The sequence below is a fragment of the Alosa pseudoharengus genome, unplaced genomic scaffold (genome assembly GCF_046254945.1).
Source record: "Alosa pseudoharengus isolate Yale_2024_CS ecotype anadromous, Long Island Sound unplaced genomic scaffold, YU_APseudo_1.1 YU_APseudo_1.1_scf_20, whole genome shotgun sequence".
In the NCBI taxonomy this organism is placed as follows: Eukaryota; Metazoa; Chordata; class Actinopteri; order Clupeiformes; family Clupeidae; genus Alosa; species Alosa pseudoharengus.
Window position 1 is genome coordinate 35,848,582 of NW_027468664.1, and position 25,672 is coordinate 35,874,253.

Below are 25,672 nucleotides of genomic sequence, written 5' to 3' on the forward strand. Positions count from 1 at the left end.
TTACTCTCTTTTAAAATAGTTTTATAGTTTCACCATGTTTTTACATTTTACTGATTTGAGCGAAAGTCAATAACAAGTTTATACCCCAATAAGTTCAATTAGCCTACTATTTTACTTAGACGAAACTGTCAAGGTATGACATCAATAAACTTTTAAGCGTGCTTATGAGAACAAATCACGTCTAAACAAGTTTATATGACAGTGAATGTTTATTTTGGTTCACAGTGGCAGAAGTGGCAAGATAAGAGTGTTATCATTCAAGACCGGTATCATCTCCCTCTGTAAAGCGCATCTAGAGGACAAGTACAGATGTAAGTACACAACAGTTTAAAGGGTTGAATTAAGAAATATTGTATAGACAACATACAATTCACATACAATACAATCCTGCAGATATTGCAAGTGTGATTGATCTGTAGCACGTCAAATATCTGAGAGTAGCACATTAGTAAATCAGGTTAGCACATTAGTATCCCAAAAGCAGTCAGCAAACTGGTCTACCCTATTTTTGCAGTTTTTATTCAAAATGCATCCAATCCCACTGATGAGCTTTATTTTGGGCATACAAAGGAAAGGCTTGATGAATAAAAGATCATGCTGGTTTTGGTGGAAAAAATATGCATGTCATAACTTTACATTAATACACAGGATTAGATGTTAAAATCCCTTGTGCCAAAATCCAAGGTAAAAACATATTCAGAGGCCCCTGCTCAAATTAACTTTAAAAAGCACGCTACCCACAAATCTGCCAACAAATGGTCACCAACACAAGACAAATGACCCATCCAACAGCAGTATATAGTATGCGGCATGTCATTGGGGTTATCAAGTGGGCACCCTCATTCACAGAAGTTTTGTTAAGTTAGGCCCACGACACCTCAGGCCATCCTTAAAAATATTTTCGTTTGCCGTAACCCGACCGACTCTGTCAATTTAGAACCGACCCACATATTTATTTTTTTCCCCTTTTAGTCCGACCGACTTGCCGGTTGTAAACTTGCGTTAAGACCGACCGATTTTTTTTTTTAAGGAACAGTGAGTTCAATGAAGTAAACTATCTTCTCTGAATCCGACCATAGAATTACGTCGGGACGTAGCTTAGTACTCACTATATGTGAAGGTACCGCCATTTGCTGGCCAAGATCAACCTTCATTTCCCAGCCCGCCCCATTTTTCAACTGGCCGGTTTTACACCTGGCCTTCGCGGAACAAGCTTTATCCCCCTGACGTACAAAGTTAATTTGCCTTACCCCTTTACTAGCTGCTAATGAATTGACTTCTCTCCTTTTATCCTCATTTGCCGCTGCCACACATTTCAATACCTGGTTATGACGCCACGTATACCGCCCCTGGGTGAGACTTACCTTGCACCCTGATAGGATATGGTGGAGGCTGCCCACACACGAGCAAAGTATGCATTTATCATCCTCACCAAACCATTGACTTAAATTCTTGGGATGGGAGCACATCATATGTAGCACCTAACACAAATCTGATCCTACCAGCTTCCATGCCCCATAGATCTTTCCATCTAATCCGTCTTTTTTCCACCCCTTCCCAGTTCACCCACTGCCCTTGTTTTGCCTGCGACACTGCCTTAGTACATCTTACAGTCTCCTCCTGCCTATGCATTTCCTCCACTACCATTTTCCTCTTTTCTCCTGCAGAAGCCTTGCTCCACAAGGGTTTACTTACGCCCACCCCTAGACTGCACATGCTGCACATGGCCCATTATATCCCTATGCCTCAATGCTGATTGAGCTTGCTTAACTGCCTGTTCTGGGTTCCACTTTCTCCCTGCATTAACTGTGGGTGCAACTTTCCTCACCACTGGGTCCTTGGACTGAGTAAGAGTAATTTCCAATCTAGCCTTAGCACACTTAAATTCCTCTGTCAGACTAGATATTGGCTACTCTACAATGCCCTTCCCATACAAGGCTACACTGCTTAAGCAGCGTGGGACTCCAAGCCATTTTCTGACAAAGGAGTTGATACTTTTTTCCAACCTCTCTAACTTTGACAGAGGAACTTCATAAACTGTCAATGGCCACATTAGCCCAGGCAATAAACCAAACTGCAAACACCACAGCTTGAGCTTACCTGGCAGCCCTGACTTGTCAATTTTTGCAATACCTTGCCTAGTGACCTGTCTCAAGTCTTCAACCTGTGATTTATCACTAAGGCTTGCATCATACAACCTTCCCAGACTCTTCACTGGTTTCTCCAGAACTGTGAGAATCACCTCTTTATTTATAGCAAACTTCTTATCTATTACCTTCCATTTAACAATTGAGAGACTCCTAGACTTTACTTGGCTTCACCTTCATTCTGGCCCATTGCAGATTGCTATTTAACTTATCCAGCAACCTGTTGGTGCATGGAACGGTTGACGTCAAGGTTGTCATGTCGTCCATGAAAGCCCTAATTTGGGTGAGGCGTGGCCCTCCCTGCAACTTCTCCCCACCCACTACCCATTTTGAGGCCCTAATGATGACCTCCATTGCCATTGTAAAAGCAAGTGGGGAGATGGTACATCCCGCCATGATTCTTATCTCGAGTTGTTGCCACCCTGTGGTGTACTCAGCTGTAAAACATAATTGAATATCCAGAACGTATGCTTTTATTAGGCTTTTAATGCTACCTGGGATTCTGAAATAATCAAAGGCCTCCCACAACAGACTATGCGGCACTGACCCAAAAGCATTAGCCAAATCCAAGAACACAACATGCTTCTCACGCTTTGCTAACTGAATTTGGTGCCAAATCATGCTAGTATGCTCTAAGCACCCGGAGAAGCCAGGACTTCCAGCTTTTTGCACTGTGGTATCAATTAGTTTATTCCTTTCAATCCCTTACAATGTGTACAAAAATGTAAGCATGAGTAAGTTGTACCGCTACACTGGCCCGATTGCTTTCTCACTGTAAAGGAAACGGCTCTAGAGTTCGATTGGAAACGAGCCGAGACCACCTCCTCCAGGTAGGCTCGGTTTGTGTGTTTTGTTCCGAAACAGACAGCGATTGCTGCTCTCACATATACCCAATCAAACCGATCTTTCGGGGGAAACACTCCACATTCGGATTCTACTGTTCCAAACAAACCAGGTGTAAAAAAACAACCTTAACTTTGCTTGAACTGTCATTCAGTTCTATGCAAGTGGTACTTATTGCTGCACTAACATATCCTTGTCTCAGAGAAATACTTAATAAATTACTCAGTTTTGAAGACCAGTGTCTCCACAACATCAGTCAAAACGGGTATGCTAATTTAGTTACAAAACAAATGCAAATTTACTGACTGGCTTATCAGCTAGTTGGTTCATTTTGCTGGCTAACTAGCCAGCTGGCTATATCTGGTTACAGTGGGTAGTGCACTGATGAAAATATTCGCCAACAACCTTTTTTCCATGACTAAGACAAAGTTGATGAGCTAAAAATAGATCTTTGATAACAAAACTGTGTTTGTTTTTGTTTTTGTTAACGAGACGAGACAGGACTAAAATTTTACCTTTTGGACTGTCAAAAGAAACTTCACGTGCTCATACAATTAAACTGTCTATCATGACCACATTCATTGATAATAATGCATGCAACTAGTGACAACAAATGGCCAATTTAGAGGCAGACTAACTTAAATTGTATTGAAATTCACATCCCTCCTTCTCTTTTGAATTGTTCGCAGAGTACTTGTCACACAGATAACATACACTAGTCACGTGAAAGAGCAGACCTTAAGCTTTCCAATGAAAGTTGAACATAAAATGTAATCATATTTACAGTCTGCACACAGCTCTGCATACAACTCTTCACTCAATGCATGGCAGACCAAATATCGAAAAAAAACATCAGACCTTACCGAATACGAGGATATAAAGCATGCCTCTGTATAATAAGCCATTCTCAAGTTCCGGTTTTGAAATTGCAGCAAGTTTCCAACTTTGGGCTGGAATTATAATGTATTCTAATAAACTATTCATGTCAGTACATAAATTTTTTTTGTAAATTGCTTAGCCATACAGCAAGACGATGACGACACGCCGAAGCGTTTATGAGCTATGTACAGACACATTTGATAGACATGGGCATTCGTAAAAAATTCATTTCAAATATGAGAAAATGTACATGTAGTTCGCAGACCCCATCTCAATGAGATGAGGTTTCGCATTAGTCAGGCTAAGCCCAGACTGTCCTGAAAAAAACAAGATATAGCATGTATAGCTGGTCATTGCTATGACCAAGATAAGAGCTTAAAAGTAAAGGTAGTAAAATCACACTGAAAGTAGCCTAGGTAGCGCCAGGAAAATGTGACATACTAATCAGAAACAACATGGAAGATTTTAACCTAGACATGGAGTGAGAAGGAATGGCGACATCCATCCATCCAGCTGCGAGGTCCATGGCAGGTCATTTTTGAGTGAGCTGTTTTGCCCCCCTTGCGGCATGCCCCCCAGTTTGAGAACCACTGCTCTAGAGGATAAATGTTGTCACACACTGCTTATATTTAAATCATTGTTGAGAACTGCCATTGATACCAGTCTGTCTCCTTTTCTCCTAGTTCTCTTTAGACAAGTTGCAAGTATAACAGGATTCTGTGATCAGAGGCGGCTGGGTCTTTTGCTCCATGATTCCATCCAGATCCCACGGCAGCTTGGGGAGGTTGCAGCATTTGGTGGCAGCAACATTGAGCCCAGTGTCAGGAGCTGCTTCCAGTTTGTGTGTAGCACTTTTGCAAGTCATACATTTTCACATACTTTTTTTTTATAAATAATGGGCCTCATTCACCAATATCTTCCTTAGAATTCTCCTAACTGTGTTCTTACGAAAACCCTTAAGCAGATTCATGAAGGTGTTCTTAAACCTCAGAATCGTTCACAGTTTTATTTTTATCATACTGAATCCCTTCTTCTTAAGTTGACAGGGCGTGCCAATTGTTATTAATTAGCATAGGTAAATGCCATAAAAGGGATACTGCAGGGCCGTGTGCACACAAATTGAGGCTGAAGCACCAGCTTTCATTTCTACATACTATTCTATTATACAATAAATGAGCAAGACAATTTGATTGCCGTATATGACACATGGTTTGAAGTGAAAGCACTGTTGTAGGAATTGAACAGTAAATGAGTTATATTTAGTAGTTATAATAAAAGTGAAAGTGTTATTTGTTTTGTTTATTTATTTTAAAATACCTTAATGCTTTGTGAAATAGTGGCATTTATTTTATAAAAAATACTATTATAAGATTTATATTCAAGAATATCATAAATTATAATATATATAGTTGTAATTTCAATTATATTATATTTTACACCTGCAGATATGATGAAAATGCAATAACCATTGATTTTGCACAAACAAGTCAGTTCTCAAATGTGCGTAAGAGTGCTCTTGAGTGTTCGTAGATTCTGTTCTTACCTAAGAACAAGAAAAACATTGGTGAATGCCAGAACCTTCGTAAAAACGGCGTAACTGGGTTTTAAGAACAAATTTCTTCGTAAGAACGGTTGGTGAATGAGGCCAATAATGTATAGACTACTGTGTAATAAATACGTATATACATATTTATATGGGTTGTCAAAGTTAATGTGATAATAATAATCTGCCAATCTGGTTTTAACACAGTTTAAAATAAATAGTGCCATTAATCCACATTCTACCCAATAGAAAACTGGGCTATCAGTTATCAGGATGAGACACATTCTATTGAAATGTGTCTTGTATTTTCTGTATTAAATGACATGGACACCAAAGTGAGTCATAACACTAACTTTGTGTTAAAATGTTGCTCAACAAGCTGTTAACTGCGCCTGCAAGAGGTCTGATTAGACTAGGTAGTGAATTAAGGTTTGTCAGTGAATTCAGTGAAGTCCCCTCTATACGAAGACATTCTCAAAACAAGGACAGTTACCTTACCAGTTAGTATATCTTTAGAATTGTGCAATACATCTCTGATTTTGTCCGCAGAACTTGCTTTGGTGTTGAAAATATAGTGCTATCTTAATGTCACCAATTTGGAGTTTACAAAACATTATAGGCTACAAAATGAAAAACAATTCCCTTCCAGTTTTGTCAGTACTAGGCGAGGTAAAGCTTTTAAAATCACTTTTAAGTATTTACATTACAGTAATAACATTTCATGTGATTAATCATGATTACATTTACTGTAATCACTTGACAGCCCAAATGGATACATATGTAGACATGGACAATTGGACATATATGAACAGACATTCAGCTACCTCCATTAGTAGCAATGTGTCTTTTGTTTAGGCAAATAATAAACCAGAGTTGGAGGCTGCTGTCTTTCTGGATTGGATGAGGCTAGAGCCACAGTCTATGGTGTGGCTGCCCGTGTTACATCGTGTGGCGGCTGCTGAGACTGCCAAGCACCAGGCAAAGTGCAATATATGCAAGGAGTGCCCCATAATTGGTTTCAGGTAAGACACACACAACCCACATTCCCTTAAAGGTACATGCCAATTCTAAAGTTAGTATGAGAAAAGTATGTATGAGTTAGATTTGCTGTGTCTCATGGTCAGTGCGTGAGACTGAGTTAGCATCTATAATTGTGTCTGTTAAGATTAAATGCCACTTTAAAATCAAGTAATTTGATCAGAAATAGTTATTATTTACAGAGTTGGAATTTGTAAGAAGCCTTTAGAAAATGCATTAAATGAGTGACTGATTGAAGAGAAATATGACCCCTAAATGGAGATTCAAAAACTTGACCAGCAATGATTCTTATGCTCTTTAGCATGCTAGCTAACTAATGCAATGTAATATGTAATTGTTGGCAGCTTGTTTAGAGACTACCCTGCTGAAAAAACAGCAAGAAGCCAGCTTATGCTGGTAACTGGTTTTAGCTGGTCTTTGCTGGTGTAGCTGGTTCAGCCAGCAGGTGGACATGCTTGCGTGACCATCTGAGGAAGCTGGTCACAGCTGGTGTAAGATGGTCATGCTGGTGACCAACCTGCTAAGTTTGACATTGTTGGTGTAAGATGGTCATGCTGGTTTGCTAGAATGACCAACATAAGCTGGCATGGCCAGTTAAACCAGCAATGTAGACCAGCAAACACCAACTAAAATGAACCAGCTTGAGGTGGAACGACAAGCAAAACCAGCTGATTTACCATCGTAAGCTGGGTAAACCAACTGAAGGTATGTTTTCGCAAGAGTTTTTCTGGTCTAGCAGGTCAGCCATCATAGGGTGGTCAAACAAGCTGGTTAACAAGCTGGTCAATCAGCAAACCACTTTAAGCTGGTCAGGTTTTTTTCAGCAGGGTTGCGTTAACTGGCAGTTACGAGCCCACTAACGAGTGTTTCTGGGCCATGAACGATGTATTTCATGTCAAATAGGGTATTCATCTTTTTTGAATTGAGTATTTCATTGATTAATCGAGTAATCGGATAAAAAAATTTTTTGCCTTATTAAGTGCAATTTATTAATATGCAAAAGTCATGCGGTAAACTAGCCCTAGTCACTTCAAAGTAAATATATCTGTTTTATGTAGATTTGTGCATCTGCAGAATTTACCATTGTTACCAAATAGCCTCCCTTACAAAAAATAACTGCATTTATACAGGGCCAGTTATACTGGACCTACAATGTTACTTTGGGAGGAGAGGGAAAGGTGTAATTTGATTCCATTTTGAACTGAAATATCAACAACCTTCGAGCTACATCCTCTTTAGTCAGCATCAATTTTAGAGACTATCACATGATTCCCTGCATTTTCGGGAGCAGTATATGAGGTGACAGGCTATATATTATCATCAAGCAGGCCTATGCTAATTAATGTAGTCAAAATTATAATTTTATGTTGGTTTAAGTTATAAACCAAGCTAGTGTTGCACGGTGTATCGATACTAAAAAGGTATCACGATGCCTTCACGCAAAAAACGATACGATTTCCGACGTTTTTAGAATCGATACTTTGTTAAAATAATAACGTTCTGTGTCTGTGTGAACTGCTGCTCTCACTGCTCCTTGCACGCATCTAGGCAAGTGGGCGTGTCAAGCAGGCAGCTCTGAGTGAGTGAGTGTGCAGGCAACGTCAACATAGTTCTTTGCCGACAGTCCTCGGCCTTGTGGATACGTAGTAGGCTACACATGGAACTTGGCTAAACACCTCGCAGACATATCCCAACATTTTTAAAGAGTTCAAAGAACGACGGGTTAACGAATATGCTATAGAAAATACGACTACATGGTTAGTGCCAAGTTCTTCTCTTCTGTTTTAGTCTAGCCTAAGTGAAACAAGTATGGTTCTCTGGGATAAAGCGAACCTTCCTTCATCAATGAATTTTGATGTGACCTAACGAGCTGTAATCATTTTGACGAGACATAACGAGCTGTAATCATGGGTGCTAACGTGATGAAAGCGCAATGTTCACGCCAGAATAACATTACCATAACTTGTAAACAATCTATTTCATGTTCGGTCAGTACTACTGGTAATATTTGTCATGGCATGTAGACTGCAATTTGTTCAATAAGTATTGCCCAGATGTAGGATAGGCTACCCGAAATGCGCTAATTAAAGCCCACAGCATATAATATCACCAAAGCGTGTTGAGTCCTAATAATAATAATAGCGGCTTATTGTTACGTGGTAGCAAATCATGTTATCAAAGAAATAATGTTATGTAGGAATGCACACAGATATATTGCAACTTTACCAGCAACAATTGCAGGTAATGGTGTAGGCCTGACGAAGACCTGAGTGGCTGGAACGCTGTACTTGTACACTGGGCGCAAAAAAGACTATCCTCACATTTTTCCCTTTGCAACTGTCAAGGAAATCCCATGAACACGGGAAGGCCTAGGGTAGCCTATACTGTGCATCAGATGGCCTAAAGATTAGGCCCCTCTGCATAGCATTCAGTGATTTGCATGCAGTAATTTCAACACTGACCTTGATCTAGCCTAGTTTGGCTATTTAAAGCTACTTTATTGCCAAAACACAACACAATGTAAATGAACTGTAACAAACAATAAAGGACTTAGTCACACAAAGTAGACCTACTATTTTACTGACTATAAAAAAATAATAATTATGTAGGAAGTTTAGAAGTCTAGAACCCAGAATTGACCTGCACACTACAAAAGTGCACCGAATTCAACACAAATGACTCAATACACTTGGAGGAGGTATGAGTCCTTTCTTTTCCAGATATCTTAGGATTTCGCCGTAGTATCGTTTCAGTATCGAGCATGGTGGTATTTATGGCAGGAATCGTATCGAAGTCATAATTTTGGTATCGTGACAACCTAAACCAAGCACATAAACTGAATAAATCCATGGTTCAACGTTGTTGTTGGCAAAATTATCATGATAGCTTTTTATTTCAGCCCTCTTTATGGTTTAGTGTTGCATAGGCCTAGGCTACTTTGTTCCTCTATAAACAAGTTTTCTTTAGGCCTTATAGCAGGGGTGGGCAAACATTGGGTTTTGAAAATTGGCCGGCGGGCCGCACAATACCCCCCCCCCACCCCTCTATCATTTAGTATTAAAAGTATTTGTTTTAAAATATGAATTGCTTATGAAATATGAATATGAGGTTTTGACATTGACATTATAAACATTCTTTAAGGAGAGTGAAAAGCAGTTTGCAGTAAAGCTAACCAACGTCGTCTCTATTGCAGGAAAAAAATAGCGAGCAGCCTGATAACCAAATTAAATGTTCGGTGGGCCGGATGAAAGTGCTTGGTGGGCCAGATGGGGCCCGCAGGCCGCAGTTTGCCCACCCCTGCCTTATAGGCTGTATTGTAATATGGCATAATGTATGAAATATATGTACTGTATCTTAATTTATGAATAGTTTCCATAAAATGCATCAGATGTCATCAGAGTGCACAGGATGAAAACAATAAATCTTACTCAAAGCTTAGTAATATTAAACTACATTTCATTAGTTGTGTTTCTTTTCTTTTAAATTGTTTGTCTACTGCAATCATATGGGAAAAGTAGCTATATACTGCAAATTGTTTTTTGAATCGAGAATCCAGGGTACGTAGTGTTGTAATGTTGCTCCAGGGACAATGTTACAATGCCCTTGCCATTGCAATTGCCATATGTAAGTCGCTTTGGGAAAAGTGTCTGCTAAATGAATAAATATAAGGTTACACTTTACTTGACAGTATCGACATAAGAGTGAAATGACACTGTCATGAATCTGTCATAAACAAGTCATAAATGTTTGACATAACGCTTCTGTTATTAAGTGACATTAGTTTTTTGTCATAACGGGTTAGGTTTAGGATTTAGGGTTAGGGTTAGGGTTCATGTGTCATGACAGAGTCATATGCTCATGACAGTGTCATCTCACTTTTACGTTGATACTGTCAAGTAAAGTGTTATAAGTATAAGTGTTTAAGTCATAAATAAATGTAAGTTACCAACTTGGTGCGCTACCACCACTGTTAAGGGTGACAAGTATATGAGAGTCGGTGACAAGTATATGAGAGTCATGGTAATAATAATAAGCCACCTGATAAATATACATTGTATTGCCTGCACTATTATAAAAAGAAGAAGAAGCCTCAGGATCCTTCAAATACATTAGGGTTCCCACAGCTTCACTGCTTGGACCCCTAATAAATTGACATGCTACATGCTCAGGGAAAGTTGGTCAGGGCCAAGAACTCAGTTGTGCAGATATTTGAACAGGGGCATACTCGCACAACATGCTTGCAAATGCTTGTCAGAGCAAATGTAGGCAGATTTTCTGGAATTGTATTCTATTTGACATATACCTGTTGCATGTATGAACATAATATTATTATATTATTGAACATAGTATTTTTACTGTTTTACTGTTTCTCTTTCAGATACCGAAGCTTAAAACACTTCAACTATGATATCTGCCAAAGCTGCTTTTTCTCAGGAAGAGTAGCCAAAGGACACAAAATGCAGTATCCTATGGTGGAGTACTGCACACCAGTACGTGTGTGTGTGTGTTTGTGTGTCTTGTATATGATAAAGGAAAGTGATATAGTATTGTGCATAGTGTTGTATGAATGAAATCTATTGTTTTCTTTTTACAATTTTCCCAGACAACATCAGGTGAAGATGTGCGGGACTTTGCAAAGGTGCTGAAGAACAAATTCAGAACAAAGCGCTATTTTGCCAAGCATCCACGCATGGGCTATTTACCTGTTCAAACTGTACTTGAGGGAGACAACATGGAAACGTAAGTAAAAAAGCACTACACGTTAATCCTTACTCAAGTAAGACATACTTGATTAGAACATGGTCATGAAAAACCTGGAAAAGTCAGAGAATTGTGAAATCCCATTTCCCATTTTCCAAACAGTGTGGTAACCAAAGGTGATGGTGGAGAAAACACATTTTATCACACATTTTATAATTAGGCCCAACTTGTGTGTTGTTATGCTACATGGCAAAGATAAAATATACACACCATTGTAATCATCAGAAACCCTCTAGAATGGTATCCAACATTGTGTGTCATTATGCAGTACAAAAACATTTTGCCAAGATCAATCTTATTTAACCCTAATTTATATTGCAGATAGAGAAAAACATAGAGTGCACGGAAGATTAACAATTTTGTTATCTTGCTTAAGCAATTAATGGGTCTTGATTAAGGGTTATTGATATTTATACAACAATTGGGTTCTATGGAACTATTTATTTGTTTCTGATTGGCCGAGAGACGTTCCATGAGTTGGAATATCCCTGGACATTTCAACTCAGACTTTGCACAGCTAATAATAAATCACTCCGCGAATACAATGCGAAGATTTGACACAATGTTCTCATCCCAGCTCTCCACTATTTCAAGCAATGGGTTACTCCTTAGCAAACCATAACGAAACAGTGCTTCACCACATCTGTGGATTAAGCCACACAGTCAACTCAATGTAAGTAAGATAAACGAGGATGCTCTCAGCACTGCCAGCATTGTGTATAATATGATTGTCACTTGGAGGAGACTTGTAGATAACTAACGTTAGCATAATTAGCTAGCCGCTGCTAACGTGCTAGCATCGTCACGTCAGGCACAGTAGTGTAACATTTATTCACCATAAATTAATAAAGTTGAGTGGTTCTGCAATGTAGACTATGTTTACGTTTTTTTGCAGTACCATGTCCCTTACATGACATGGCCCAGTGTCCTTGTAACATGCATGCAGCAAACCTAGATATGAATGTGATTTCAGCCCGACTTTCAACATTTCTTTCAAGAAGACATGTAAACCACAAAGACTCGTAACGAGGGATCTGGAATGTTGGTTACCTAGCAACCAAGACGCTGTCTATTGAAAAGGGAAATATTTTTTGATGCGTAAGAACGATGACGAAATTAACATTTTTAAACAATAATGGGGTGTTTTCAGATTATTTAGTTTGTGGTAGAATTGTTGTATAAAAGCAATATAGCACTCGTGATCATGGGATTGGTCATGGATATTCCCATGGCTGTTGTTGCCTGCGCCACTCAGCCTCCGGCCTCGTGGCTACGGCCGAACAACACCCGTGGGAATATCCATGACCAACCCCACTCTCACTCGTGCTATATTGCTTAAATATAGTATGGATCAAAATATAAACTATATAACCTTCTAATACATTGTCTTAATATGACCTCTTGATGAAGTAGGCAAGGAATATAGGCCTTGCCCATATGCCTGTCCCAAAAGTGGGTGTAGTTTGATGATTTAAAAAAATAAAAGCCTGGGCTATTAAATGAGGTTTTACGGTAGTTAGCATGCATTTTTATTGTTGTACTCTTTGAAGGCAACAATATATTAAACATATTACTCCTGAGCTGTCAAATTCAGAGTACAGTTTTCTCTTGATAAGGGTATCCCTCACACTCTGTTACCTCTCCAAGCTCAGAGAAAAGGACAGATGGGATAGATACAGTTGTGACTAGAGATACACCGATTGCAATTTTCTGGGCCAATTCCGATTTCCGAAAGTCAAAATCCAGACCTCAATTTAATAGAAATGTTTTGGCTAGATCTGAAGTAGGCAGTACATGCCAGTTGACCCTCCAACCTCTCTCATCTGGCTGAGTTCTGCAAAAAGGAGTGGGCAAAAATTTGCAGAACCAGAGACACTGGTTAATGGGTACAGAAGACGTTTGGTTGAAGTAGTGGTTGCAAGAGGAGGTGCTACAAGAAATTAACTACATAGGTTCACATACCATATTGGACTGAATTTAAAACAACCCTGAATATAAGGCCACCCCCCTATTCAGGACAATTTCTTTTGGGGGGGGAAGATCAAATAGCCTAAATTACGACGGAGTATTAGGGCCACACATGAAGGAAAAAATATTTTTGCCATGACGAGATTAAACTCGCCATGTCGACATTAAACTCGACATTTCGAGAATAAAGTTGAAATGTAATGTCGACTTTAATCTCAATGTATCGACTTTAAAGTCGCCATGTCGACATTAAACTCGACATTTCGTGAATAAAGTTGAAATATCATGTCGACTTTAATCTCGACGTGTCGACATTAAACAACATTTTGAGTTAGTTTGGAGAGAGAACGACCACTCGGGACGATTGAAAGGGAGGACGAATTAAACATTCCAGTTTTCTTCGACTGCAACAATGTTTAGACATAGGCCTATATCATGTGAACAAAACATAAAACATTAACCTCCGTTGCTCAGCCAAATACTTTCCTGTAGGTCCTCATCACGGAGTTACAGGCGATAAATGCGATGGTCTAAAGTAGCCTAAACGCCATTAGCCGTTTATTTATTTATTGTAGGCCTATTATTAAAGAGTGTTTTTCATCTAAAGGTTCAACTTCATGCTTATGCACTAGAGGCATTAGGCGCTCTCCCCAATCCTAGACTTTCACGTTGCTTGTTTGTAATGGATGCAAAACAGCCTATTGCTGAATGTCTATGGAGGGACGAATGAAGCTGTCCTCCCGACCACCCCATGTACATGCACACATATGCACACAAAGTGCATAAATAAAGTGCATGCACACATATTCTCTCACGGGATCAAAATAGTATATATGCTTAGGCTATACCTGTGTTTCTAGCCTCCTATACGTAGCCTATTGCAGGTGAGACATGGAAAAGCAGTTTTAGAAAAATGAGTTTTGCCATGTTATCCTGGAGAGTGACGACCTGTGGGTCATGGGGCAGTTATTTGGATGTGCAGCCTTAACCACGTAAAACAGAGTGAAATAACATTTTGTATAGAAACATTATATCATTGGATACATATATTTTTCTAGCTATTTAGCCTAAACGGCATAGTGCATGGTATTTCCATAACCGCGAGACAGCACTTCACGATGACGGCAATGAGTAGTTAACAGACAAGACGCAATCTATCTGAATATCTGCAATCTAGCAATCTATCTGAAATAACACCTATTTAAAGCCCAATTTTCTTTCATGTATGTTGTGTATTAGTGTAGGCTACATAGCTTAAACTGTGTAGGCTATGTTTAAACAGTAGGGCCTATTGCGAGTTTAATGTCGACGTGGCGACTTTATAGTCGACACATCGAGATTAAAGTCGACATTACATTTCAACTTAATTCTCGAAATGTCGAGTTTAATGTCGACATGTCGACTTAAAGTCAACATGTCGAGTTTAATCTCACCATGGCAAAAATATATTTTTTTTCTTCATGTGTGGCCCTAATACTCCGTCGTACCTTTGAGACAGAGACACCGTTCCAACTTTAAAACGTCCGGTCAGTACCGGTGTAAGTTGGTCGCGAAGATGACGTCAGGTGGGCGTGTCGTTTGTCCGCCATATTGGATTGAACAGAAAGCGAAACTAAATTTTCACAGGTCACAAATTTGGTCCGAACGCCACAAAACTTGACGTACATTATTCTTGGACCAAGCCTCACAAAAGTTACCAGAAGGAACGAACTGATGATTGATTTGATGGTAAACGAACTTCAAATCGTTCATGGTCTATGCTGTATAGATATGCTAGGTGAACGATTTGAAGTTCGTTTACCATCAAATTGGCTTCGTAAAAGGTGAAAATCTTGCATAGTGTGCCTTTAGTTCATAACACTCGTTAGAAAATATTGATATGGCACCATCTACAGACTTTTCGGGTTTTTTTCTAGGTGGGCAATATAAGACGACACTAATTTTTCAGACATATTTTGAGAAAAAAAACCTTGTCTTATATTCTGGCCAATATGGTACTTTTGCAAATGTCATATATTGGGGCTTTTTGTGAACTAAACTGCTTTTGTTGAAAATATAATGAAACTATATAACTTTATTTTGTTTCTGTCTATTATTTAGAAGGTCAGCTTTACAAATTGGGGTTTGTATGTGCATTAAATAAGGCTATTTTGATTTTTTTGTGTAAAAAACTGACCATGTCTGAGGGTTTGCAAACTTGCAAACGTATGTTTTAGAATAGCCAAACCATTGAGTGACACATTATGGGCCGCTATGGAACAGGAGGTAGAGGAGTCGTTGAGCAACCAGAAAATTAATGGTTCCGTCTAACTCTGTCAAAGTGTATTTCTGAACCTCAAACTACTCACAATGTGCTGGTTGGCACCGTGCATGGCAGTCTCTCTGTAAAGTGCTTTGAGTGCTCAGATGAGTCCATTTGTCATTTCCCATTTGCCATTTTATAGTAATATTTATGAAAGTAATAGTAATCTGAGGCTTTTTATATTGTCTGATATGTATCTTGGCTAAAGCCACCCTAGCAGAGTGGTAGTGTTTAGAAACCTGTGCATATGTAAAGCAAATACATGCAAAAGTGTCACGATTGCTCGCCAAAGCTTTCTCAAAACACTATAAGGGAACTCTGAAGGTTGGGATATAATTTTAATTCTGCAAACAGAAATGTTTTACATTAGAAATGTAATCATAACAGGAATATTAATGTCCATGTATGCATTCAGTTATCTAAATCAAGTTCCATAATTCATGATGGAATCCTCATGCATTCAGTGTCAGCATTTCATTTTCTATCAAAACTTCATGCATTCACTGTGTCACACTCTCAAGCATTCAATGTTGCATCCTTGTTTTATAAATCACATGTTTATTATGATCTAATAAGCAAGAGATTTATGGTGTTTGTAACAAGAGTGGTGTGGACACAGTGTATTTGATATCTTATTAGAAAGCTTTTGACAATTTAATATATTGAATTGATTTTATAGTATGGGATTGCTTAACTGAACAATGACCTAAACAGTCATGTATGCCATCATGTGCATGAATGGTCATCAAATTGCTCAACTTCCTCTGCCTCAATAGCATGTCTTTTTTGTCTTGCAGTCCTGTTACCCTTATCAACATCTGGCCTGTAGAGCATGCGTGAGTACCCCAAATGCACACATATACAAAACAATCTTACAAATCTCACAAATGAACAAATCCATTGTCAATTAGGGATGGAACAATAAGTATAAGTATATATACTTTTGATCCCGTGAGGTGAAGCACACACTAATCCCGGTGCAGTGAGCTGCCTGCAACAACAGCGGCGCTCGGGGAGCAGTGAGGGGTTAGGTGCCTTGCTCAAGGGCACTTCAGCCGTGCCTACTGGTCGGGGTTCGAACCGGCAACCCTCCGGTTACAAGTCCGAAGCACTAACCAGTAGGCCACGGCTGCCCCCACACGATACATTATCCAGCTGAATGATACCCCACCTATGGTTAAACACAGAACCGCAATAATTTGGTACATCTGTCATTTAACAAAAGAGCAGCAAACACATGATATACATTTACATTTACATTTATTCATTTGGCGTGCACATTTGTCCAAAGTAACTTACAGCAATGGAATAACATTTAGACTATTAACATTTAAGCATTTTTAGATTTCAGCTACAGAGCTACAACTACAGCAATATAACAACATTCAAGCTATTAACAGTTAAGCATTATAACATTTAAACTTTTAAACTACAAGGCTACAGCTACAGTGCAGAGGAGAATATAGCTAGGAGTGTGTCACTATCTGTCAGTACAAGTCCTAGAGGATAGGAGTGCATACATATTAAGTACTAGTAGAAGTCACAGTCACTGCTTATGGCAGAGCTGACAGAATCGATACAGACATCCTCCTTGGTTTTAAAAAGAACAATTCAAGGGCCCTTTGACAATTGAACTCTTTAACAAGTGTGAGCCATTTATGCTTTCACGCAGACTGTGAAACTGTTGGCCTGCAGGCTGTTCCGCAAGTCTGTCTTGATCTATACACGGAGAGTGGATAAAGTTTACATTATTTTATACTTTTGTGCAAGATTTACACTTTTGAATTAGAATGTTTGGCGAACGATGATAGATAGCGTGATGACATTCCACCACCAGATCCTGCCGGACGCATCACACGATTATATAGGCCTACCCATAAATCCTCAAATTATGGCCGGAATAATAATTGCCTACAAGTAGCCTATGACTGATGTCCACGAGCACTAAAAAACATTGTTTCGATTTAACTCAATGAAATTAAAGAGCTCTTCTTAATAGTTTATATTGTTGGTTGGTATAATAGCTGGTTGGTTTAATAGCCTACTGTTGCCAATGAAAAGTCGTTGTCCTAATGGGTCTCAACATGTCGCTTTCAAGCTACCAGTCACTTTTTATTATTATTTTTTATGCGTTCTGCAAAGAAGGGAGACTGGCATTAGTCACGGTTTTGAATGAAAGGGAGAAAACAGTAGGCCTAGAGCAGATATCGCTCATATACCTATACTTTTTTTTTTTTGACGACGTAGTTAAGGTGGCAGGCATGTGCAAAGTGGTAGTCACATTTGCAGACATAGGCTATGGGGGTTTCTGCCTCAGGATTTCGTCACATGGAAAAAAGTAATGATGGCATAGTCGGTTATACTGTACCCCAATCAATAATGTCAGTTATAATGTCACCTTCTGTACACATTTAGGCAGCAAGGTAACTTTTGAATTCTATGAAACTTCAGTGAGAAAAATTTAAAATAACTTGACACAGACACACCAGCTCTCTCCACTGATAGTTGGATGAAGCAGTTGAAATCTACACTGTTGTAGTGCAAATAGCAGAAAGAGACAAGGCCTAGTCGGTCACACTGCTATATTTTGTCTGTTGGCAAAATATATAGTTAATTGTTTAAATCAGCAGTTTAATAAAATACTCAAACCATACTGTAACCATGGCCCAAAAACCATAATGCATAACAAACCATCGGCACACTGTACCATTGCATCCCTGTTGTCCATATCCCATTTTTGTATCTCTCTTCAAAATTCAGTACTCATGTTTTTTCTATATTCTCAAATATTTGAGAATAGGCACATCATAACTTAATTTTATTTCTGAAGTGTGTGTGTACTGTATTTGTAAATGTAGGTGATTTCAGGTATTATTAATTCAGTGTAATTTGTACTAATGTGTTTTGCCCTCACCTTACATTTCCTACAGTCTAACGTCCTCGCCTCAGCTCTCTCATGATGACACACATTCACGGATTGAGCATTATGCCAGCAGGTGAGCAATTTCCCAGAATGGGGTCGTAATCAGATTCTATATTGTCCCACCACAACAAAAGGCAGTATAATGCCCCAAAAACCTGCATGAGACAAACACTATTTCAGGCTAACATTATTAAAGAAAATATAGACTAAATAAATAAATATAGACTTGATTGAAATGTTTTAACCTGCAACCTAGGCTACTTACAGATTGTGCTGTTTAGTTTGTTTAATCAACCAGGTGTGCTTTTGAAAAAGTCAATGTATACACCTAGGCTTTGAGAGCTGTTTTGATGACTTGGGGCAAGGGCACTAGGTGCATCATGTATATATATCAGGGGTAGAGTTCTCAACGGGCCTGGAAATTACAACCCGACCCGACCCGGCCCGTGGCTTTTAAAGCCCGGACCCGATGTAACCAGACACATCAACATGAATTATCTGCCCGAACCCGACGTAAAACATAGGCTACGTTTTGACTGTTAAACCCTGACTTTATTTAGGTGAAGATTCAACACATTAGCGTGACAGTTTACTTAAAACGGTGATTTTCTCCTCTTCTGGCGTATCGTGACGGAAGAACCATGCCAACTTTGGATGCGGTTATCTTAGCGATACTTTTTGCAATAGGCCTACCCTCGATATACCGTTGGAAAGCTTAGTTCATGGCCGTTCATGTGAGCACAATAACTTAATTTTGTAAATTTTACCAAAGCGACTGGTTTCGCCTTGCAGGGTCACATATTTAATCAGCACCTTGCATTTTGAGCATTGCACATAACCTGCAGAATTTTCATCAGAATCCAGCACCACTCCAAACACTTTCCAGACCTCTGATTTCCCCACTCCTGTAGTAGCGACGGTGAATTCACCTGCGGCAAGTTCAGCCTACTTTTCACCAACTCCATCTTCTTCTCCAGGCTAAAGGCGTGCACGCAGCGTCTGCCCCTGCCCCTCTCCATGATGCACGTTGCACGCAGCAGCAGACTTTCTTTACGGTGAACAGCTGCGATGATTAATAAATGTTTTTTTTTCACTGAGCAGAAAAGATTAAGCCCGAGGTCCGACCCGACCCGAGTCATTTGCTTATATTTTCGACCCGAACCCGGCCCGAACCTGCGGGTCCCATCGGGTTTGTCGGGCCAACCCGACCCGTTGAGAACTCTAATCAGGGGTGCCCAAATTTTTCATCGTCAAGGGCCAAAAATTAATTGGGGTGGAGGGCCACGGGCCAAAAGTAAATGTTTAAGTTGTGGACCATTAAATTGAAATGTATTGCATATTGTGCAAAATTAACATTCTATAAAAGGTAGAATACTTTTTAAAGAAATAAAAAACACTACTATTTACTGTGCTTGTCTTTGCACTGTGTGTACAGTATTTTTTATTAATATTAGGAAATGATTGAACGCCCATATGGCTGTTTTAAGGAGTAGAAATATACGGTGTATTTGAAGAAAAGAATATGGATGGAGCAGTCTTGGAAGTTATTTGCATCAATATGAAATAATAATGAATATAGAACACAACATGCCTCTATAGGACAAATTGACACATTCTTCAAATTGATACATGGAAACCATATTTTTTGAACTTTTGTACAACACAATGTGTTTCCATACATTTGAAGTTGAACAAATATGAAGGAATAATACAATAAATGTGCATATAATATAAATACATATAAGTAGTAAACAAAATATGAATACAAATAGATTTGATTGAGCAATGACAACCAGTCAATAGAACATTGAGACAGAATGAAATTCTGACCACCAGATCGCAGGCCAAAAAAAATTGATGGTGGACCAAATTTGACCCACAGCCCCAAATTGGCCAGCCACCTATATATATATATATATATATATATATATATATATATATATATATATATATATATATATATATATATATATATATATAGGTAACACTCCATAATAAGGTGCCATAATAAATAGCAAACTAGTAATTACCTAACCCTTTGTTAATATTTGTTAATTGTTACTAACATATCTATTTGGCACAAGTTAATAGTTTTTTAATCATTAATGAAATATTAGTTGTTTGCATAAAATCTGTATGTTAATGTTTTAGCAAATCTATTAACTAATATTGTATTAATATGTGTTAATAGTTAACTAAATGTCTTTTTGGCACTAATTAATAGTTATTTCTTGCATCATTTAAATGTTAAATGTTTATTTGCAAACTATATGTTAATAGAAAAGTTAATGACTTATTATTATTTAATAAGTTATTAAACAGTTATTAAACTGTGCTTTTGCCTATCCCAATATGAACCGCTCTCCATAGGACCCTTACAATAGATAGATAGATAGATAGATAGATAGATAGATAGATAGATACTTTATTGATCCCCAAGGGGAAATTCAAGAAAAAAACACGGAGCTACCTTAACATGCTGCCACTGTTGTCGGCGCCGGAACTGCTTGCAATAAAGTTGGTTAAGCTTAATTAATATATTAGTAGTATATAGCTATAAGCGTGGGGCCCCTTATAATAAAGTTGGTTAAGCTTAATTAATAAATTATTAATATATAACTATCAGTATGGGGGACCCTTATAATAAAGTTGGTTAACCTTAATTAATATATTAGTAGTATATAGCCATCAGTGTGGTGCCCCTTATAATAAAGTTGGTTAAGCTTAATTCATATTTTAGTAATATATAACTATCAGTATGGGGGACCCTTATAATAAAGTTGGTTAGGCTTCATTAATATATTAGTAATATATAACTAGTCAGACGGTGAAGGGACTGAGACCAAAACTGGCTCATCACATTTATTCCTTTAGGAAAAGTTAAAACAAAACAACAAGTAGTTGAATAGGCTATATTACATGCATCATTCCTATACCATCACTGTCAGCCCTACTAGCAAGGGAAACATGCGACATGGAATGTTCAGCTGCACAGAACGACAGTTTATTAATATTCTGAGACTCACTAAACACTCACAGACGTAGACCATATATATATATATATATATATAAGTATTTCCCGTGAGGGAAATTTGGTCTCTGCATTTAACCCAATCCGTGAATAAGTGAAACACACACAGTACACAGTGAACATACAGTGAGGTGAAGCACACACTAATCCCGGCGCAGTGAGCTGCCTGCTACAACAGCGGCGCTCGGGGAGCAGTGAGGGGTTAAACGTCCCACATACTCGATGCACCCGGCCGGTAGCGCGACAATGTGACGTCACAGAAGCACTGTAACCATTTATACTCGCGCGTGGTGGTTGCGATACTAGTTGCAATATTCTCCTGAACAGAGGTGTCGCTGTTGTGAAAAGATTAACACTAACTGCGTTACACAGCAGAAGAAGCTGCAGTAAGAAACACTAGTAGCTAGCTTCTGTGATGATGGTGCTTCAGACTTTGGTTGGTACTATTCACAACTACCACCATCATTATCATCTAGTTTCCAAGGTGTGCGCACAGGTAAGATAGATAGATAGATAGATAGATGGATATATAGATAGATACTTTAGTCATCCCGAGGAAAATTTTAATAATTTAAACAGTTTAGTTAGCTGGCTAGCAGCTGGCTGAGTTTGTGTAATTTCCTAAAGTGGAAAGAGATTTTGTTCAGGCCTTAATAAATAGTTTCTATTCTTTCCTCTTAATTCCATGTGTTGCAACTCTCGCTGGTAACTTTGTTAACTTATCCAGCAAACTATTAAAAATTCACGACTGTAACAAAACACTGCAACTCTCGCTTGCCCTCAAACTAGTCCATCTTCCTTTTTCCGCTTTGTCGCGCTCGTCTGAAAAAAAATGAGTGGTGTGCTACCTCGCACTACCTGGCTGAAATCCTGGCGCGCCAGCAAGATCTACGTCATTTTGACGTCACATTGTCGCGCTACCGGTCGGGTGCGTCGAGTATGTAGAACGCTTTAGGTGCCTTGCTCAAGGGCACTTCAGCCATGGCCCACTGGTCGGGGCTCGAACCGGCAACCCTCCGGTTACAAGTCCAGAGTGCTAACCAGTAGGGTTGTGCCGATGGACGATATCATCGGGTGCAATTCTAGCAACTTAAAGAACGTTTATTAATGTTTTCATTATGACCACGAGTTCATACACACTGAGTCTAACGTGACTAGCTGTAAACTCCGCTAGCAACTTTCCATGCATTCAGTGTAGTTTAGCTTAGTGTGCATGGAAAGTGCAATTCAGTCTAGCAGGAAATTAATGTACATTTAGTTTAGCATTATGTTTATGCATTACATATATATATATATATACATACTATATAGTGCAACCTGTATATCATAGCACTTCCTTGAGTTGACAATAACGTTTTACTTACGGCATGTGGCATTGTTCCAAAAAATAAACTGAAGCCATTTGATCCTCAAGTCTGGGTTCTTGGGCAAAATGCATTGTTGAAGTTCCATTCGTGCATAGCACACAAGCCCGTTGACATTCAGTCATCCTTGCATACGAAAACTGTCACAGAGCTAAATGAATTTTGTAAGCACGGTCTCAACTGTATAAGTATAAGTATTAGGGGTGTAACGGTTCATGTATTCGTATTGAACCGAAATGGTACGGGTGTCACGGTTCGGTGCATGAATTTACACGGAGAATACACGGTATAAAAATATATAAAACTCGTGTGCGGATTAATTAATGTAATGCGCAATTACTGTTAAGTACAAGAGTTATGAGAGTTCTTTAGCGACACCTAACGTTAATCTGTAGCCTCGCTTTAGCTCTGAAGCTCTGATTGGCGCCTATGTTATTTTTTTGTCAGGTCGTCGGTCGAGTCAGTCAGTCAGAGATAGCAGCACTAAGTGAGTGGTGGCGACCCACAAGAGTTAGAGGATCCGCTGGTCTTTTTAAGGTCGCAAGTTTGAGAACTTCAGTTACAGTAGTACAGGCGAGAGAGTGGTGGATAAGATGAAACTGTGTGTCGGCGTTGTTCAGCAGTTGTTGGGTATGTGAGTGGAAATATATCGAACATGCTACACATATTTGATTTGGTGTCAATGGCCTCCTTGACAGATTAACCTGCAGAGCAAATCAAATTTGCTAACAGGTTCTTGGTTCTACCAGGCTAGCTCTGAACAATGTCCAAACCAAAATGTCAGAAAGAAACCTAGTTATGGCCTGTTAACTTTGCACTGCTGGAAGACATTTCAGTCAGATGATTATTTATTTATTTATTTATTTATTTATTGTTTTTATCCCTGTATCTATGGAATGACTAAGGCATTGAAATCATGCTTCTTAAAAATAACACAGCTAACTAATGAGTAATGACCGGAGTTGTATTATATTTAGTTTTCTTATTTAATTATTCAGTGTTTCTAAACTTATCGTTTAATATAACATTTCACACACAAATCAACTTCAATATGTGAAGTGTACACACTACTTGTAGCCTAACTGAAATGTTTGTTGATTTGTTGTTTTTATGCATCTTGTAATTGGACTGGACAAAACAAATCTATGTCTTACAGATTGGCTGAAATGGAAACCAGAAATGGCACGTATTTGACTGACAGCATCTCACCCAATGAGAGCATGTGAGCCACGTATTGTCTATATTGGTTTTTATTGTTTTGATTTTGATTATGTCTGTTATTATTGATATTATAAAAAATCTTTATGATTGTTTTCCTTTGACAGGGATGATGAGCATCTGTTGATTCAGCACTACTGCCAGAGCCTTAACACAGGTTCCTCACCCTCCCAGCCCCGCAGCCCGGCTCAGATACTTATTTCCATGGAGACAGAGGAGAAGGGAGAGTTAGAAAAAGTCTTAAATGATTTGGAACAAGAGAACAGGTATACAGTGAAACACACGTACTTCCATACATTTAAGAATGTTAATGGTTGTTTCTACACAGAGTAGTGTCCAGGTATAATATTGGCATACATGAAGCAGATGTATAGTGGGGTGTAAAAGCTTGCACCCCCTACTCTAAATGGCAAAAAGACATGTCTGATGTTTTCTTGGTAGCTGACTCACTACTGTTCCTTACTTATTCCTTATTCTGTGTTGCCTTATCAGTTCAAGGTCATTTTATTTTGTTACATATCTTTTAGAACAGTCTATAATATTCATCTGTGTCCTTTAAAATAATCTTATAACATATAGATACTGTTTTTCATAGGAAACTACAAGCAGAGTATGATCGTCTTAAAAAAGCTCATGACCGTCAAGGTCTTGCACCACTGCCATCACCCCCTGAGATGATGCCAGTATCCCCACAGAGCCCCCGTGATGCTGAGCTCATTGCTGAGGCCAAACTCCTCCGTCAGCACAAAGGTCGTCTTGAAGCACGTATGCAGATTCTAGAGGATCACAACAAACAGCTTGAATCTCAACTGCATCGACTCCGACAATTACTGGAGCAGGTGAAACACACATTCAATATTCAATGTTTTTTGACCAGTAATCAAATTTTTTCCACTCTATATATATATATATATATATATATATAAATATGGATAAAAAAGTTAGATAAGAAAAAAATGTAAAAACAAAAAAGAGGCCACTAGAAAACAAATGCTGTCCACTAATGGACAATCCTCCATATTTATAGGTGGGTCATTGACAAATAAGGCATTTAAAATGTGTTCTCAAATTAATCTTTAAAATTGGACAGAATGCATTTTTTTGCAGTTGGAAAACTGTGTTTAAGCACATCTTAATGGCTGTGCAACATTTACAGGGGTTTTAATACATTTTTAGACTGTATGTGCAATTTCACCACCCAAAACAAAATCACCGCAGTGTAGATTAAGCTATCGCTCATGAATGCGGAAGTAATTGTTTTTAAATAGAGGCAGTCTTGTGTGTCTCCACGTTACACGATTGGCCAAAGTCATCCCAACACCGAGAACGCGCACAGATCTGAGCTGAAAGCCTAGTTTGACAAATATATCACATAACTGCAATCGTAGTATCACTTAACGTATACCCCTGAGTCAAGGCTTTGTCAAGCCTCGATATGTCTACATAGCCTAGATATGTCTAACATGCTTCGTAGTATACCCCACAGGTCATGCTGGATTAATTATAAACAGATCGAATTTGATTGGTTCAGTTGGCATGATATTCAAACTAGTCATAACTGTGTTAAGGCAAGAACTGTGTGAATTTGTTACCCTTGCTTTTCCCATCCCTCTACTGAAAAGAGGTGTTTAATGAATAATAATAATAATAATAAT

General features: G+C 38.7%; 1 protein-coding gene across 3 annotated transcripts in view; it reads left to right on the forward strand.

The window, feature by feature from the left end:
- dmd (dystrophin) overlaps positions 1-25,672 on the forward strand; it is a 541,017-nt gene that overhangs the window by 485,321 nt on the left and 30,024 nt on the right. For all 3 annotated transcript variants that reach the window (XM_076297170.1, XM_076297171.1, XM_076297172.1), the window contains 10 exons: positions 226-311; positions 4,553-4,710; positions 6,268-6,434; positions 10,829-10,940; positions 11,054-11,190; positions 16,279-16,317; positions 18,412-18,477; positions 23,956-24,021; positions 24,125-24,283; positions 24,613-24,856. In XM_076297170.1, the coding sequence (XP_076153285.1) occupies positions 226-311; positions 4,553-4,710; positions 6,268-6,434; positions 10,829-10,940; positions 11,054-11,190; positions 16,279-16,317; positions 18,412-18,477; positions 23,956-24,021; positions 24,125-24,283; positions 24,613-24,856 (1,234 nt within the window). The remainder of the gene's footprint in view (positions 1-225; positions 312-4,552; positions 4,711-6,267; positions 6,435-10,828; positions 10,941-11,053; positions 11,191-16,278; positions 16,318-18,411; positions 18,478-23,955; positions 24,022-24,124; positions 24,284-24,612; positions 24,857-25,672) is intronic.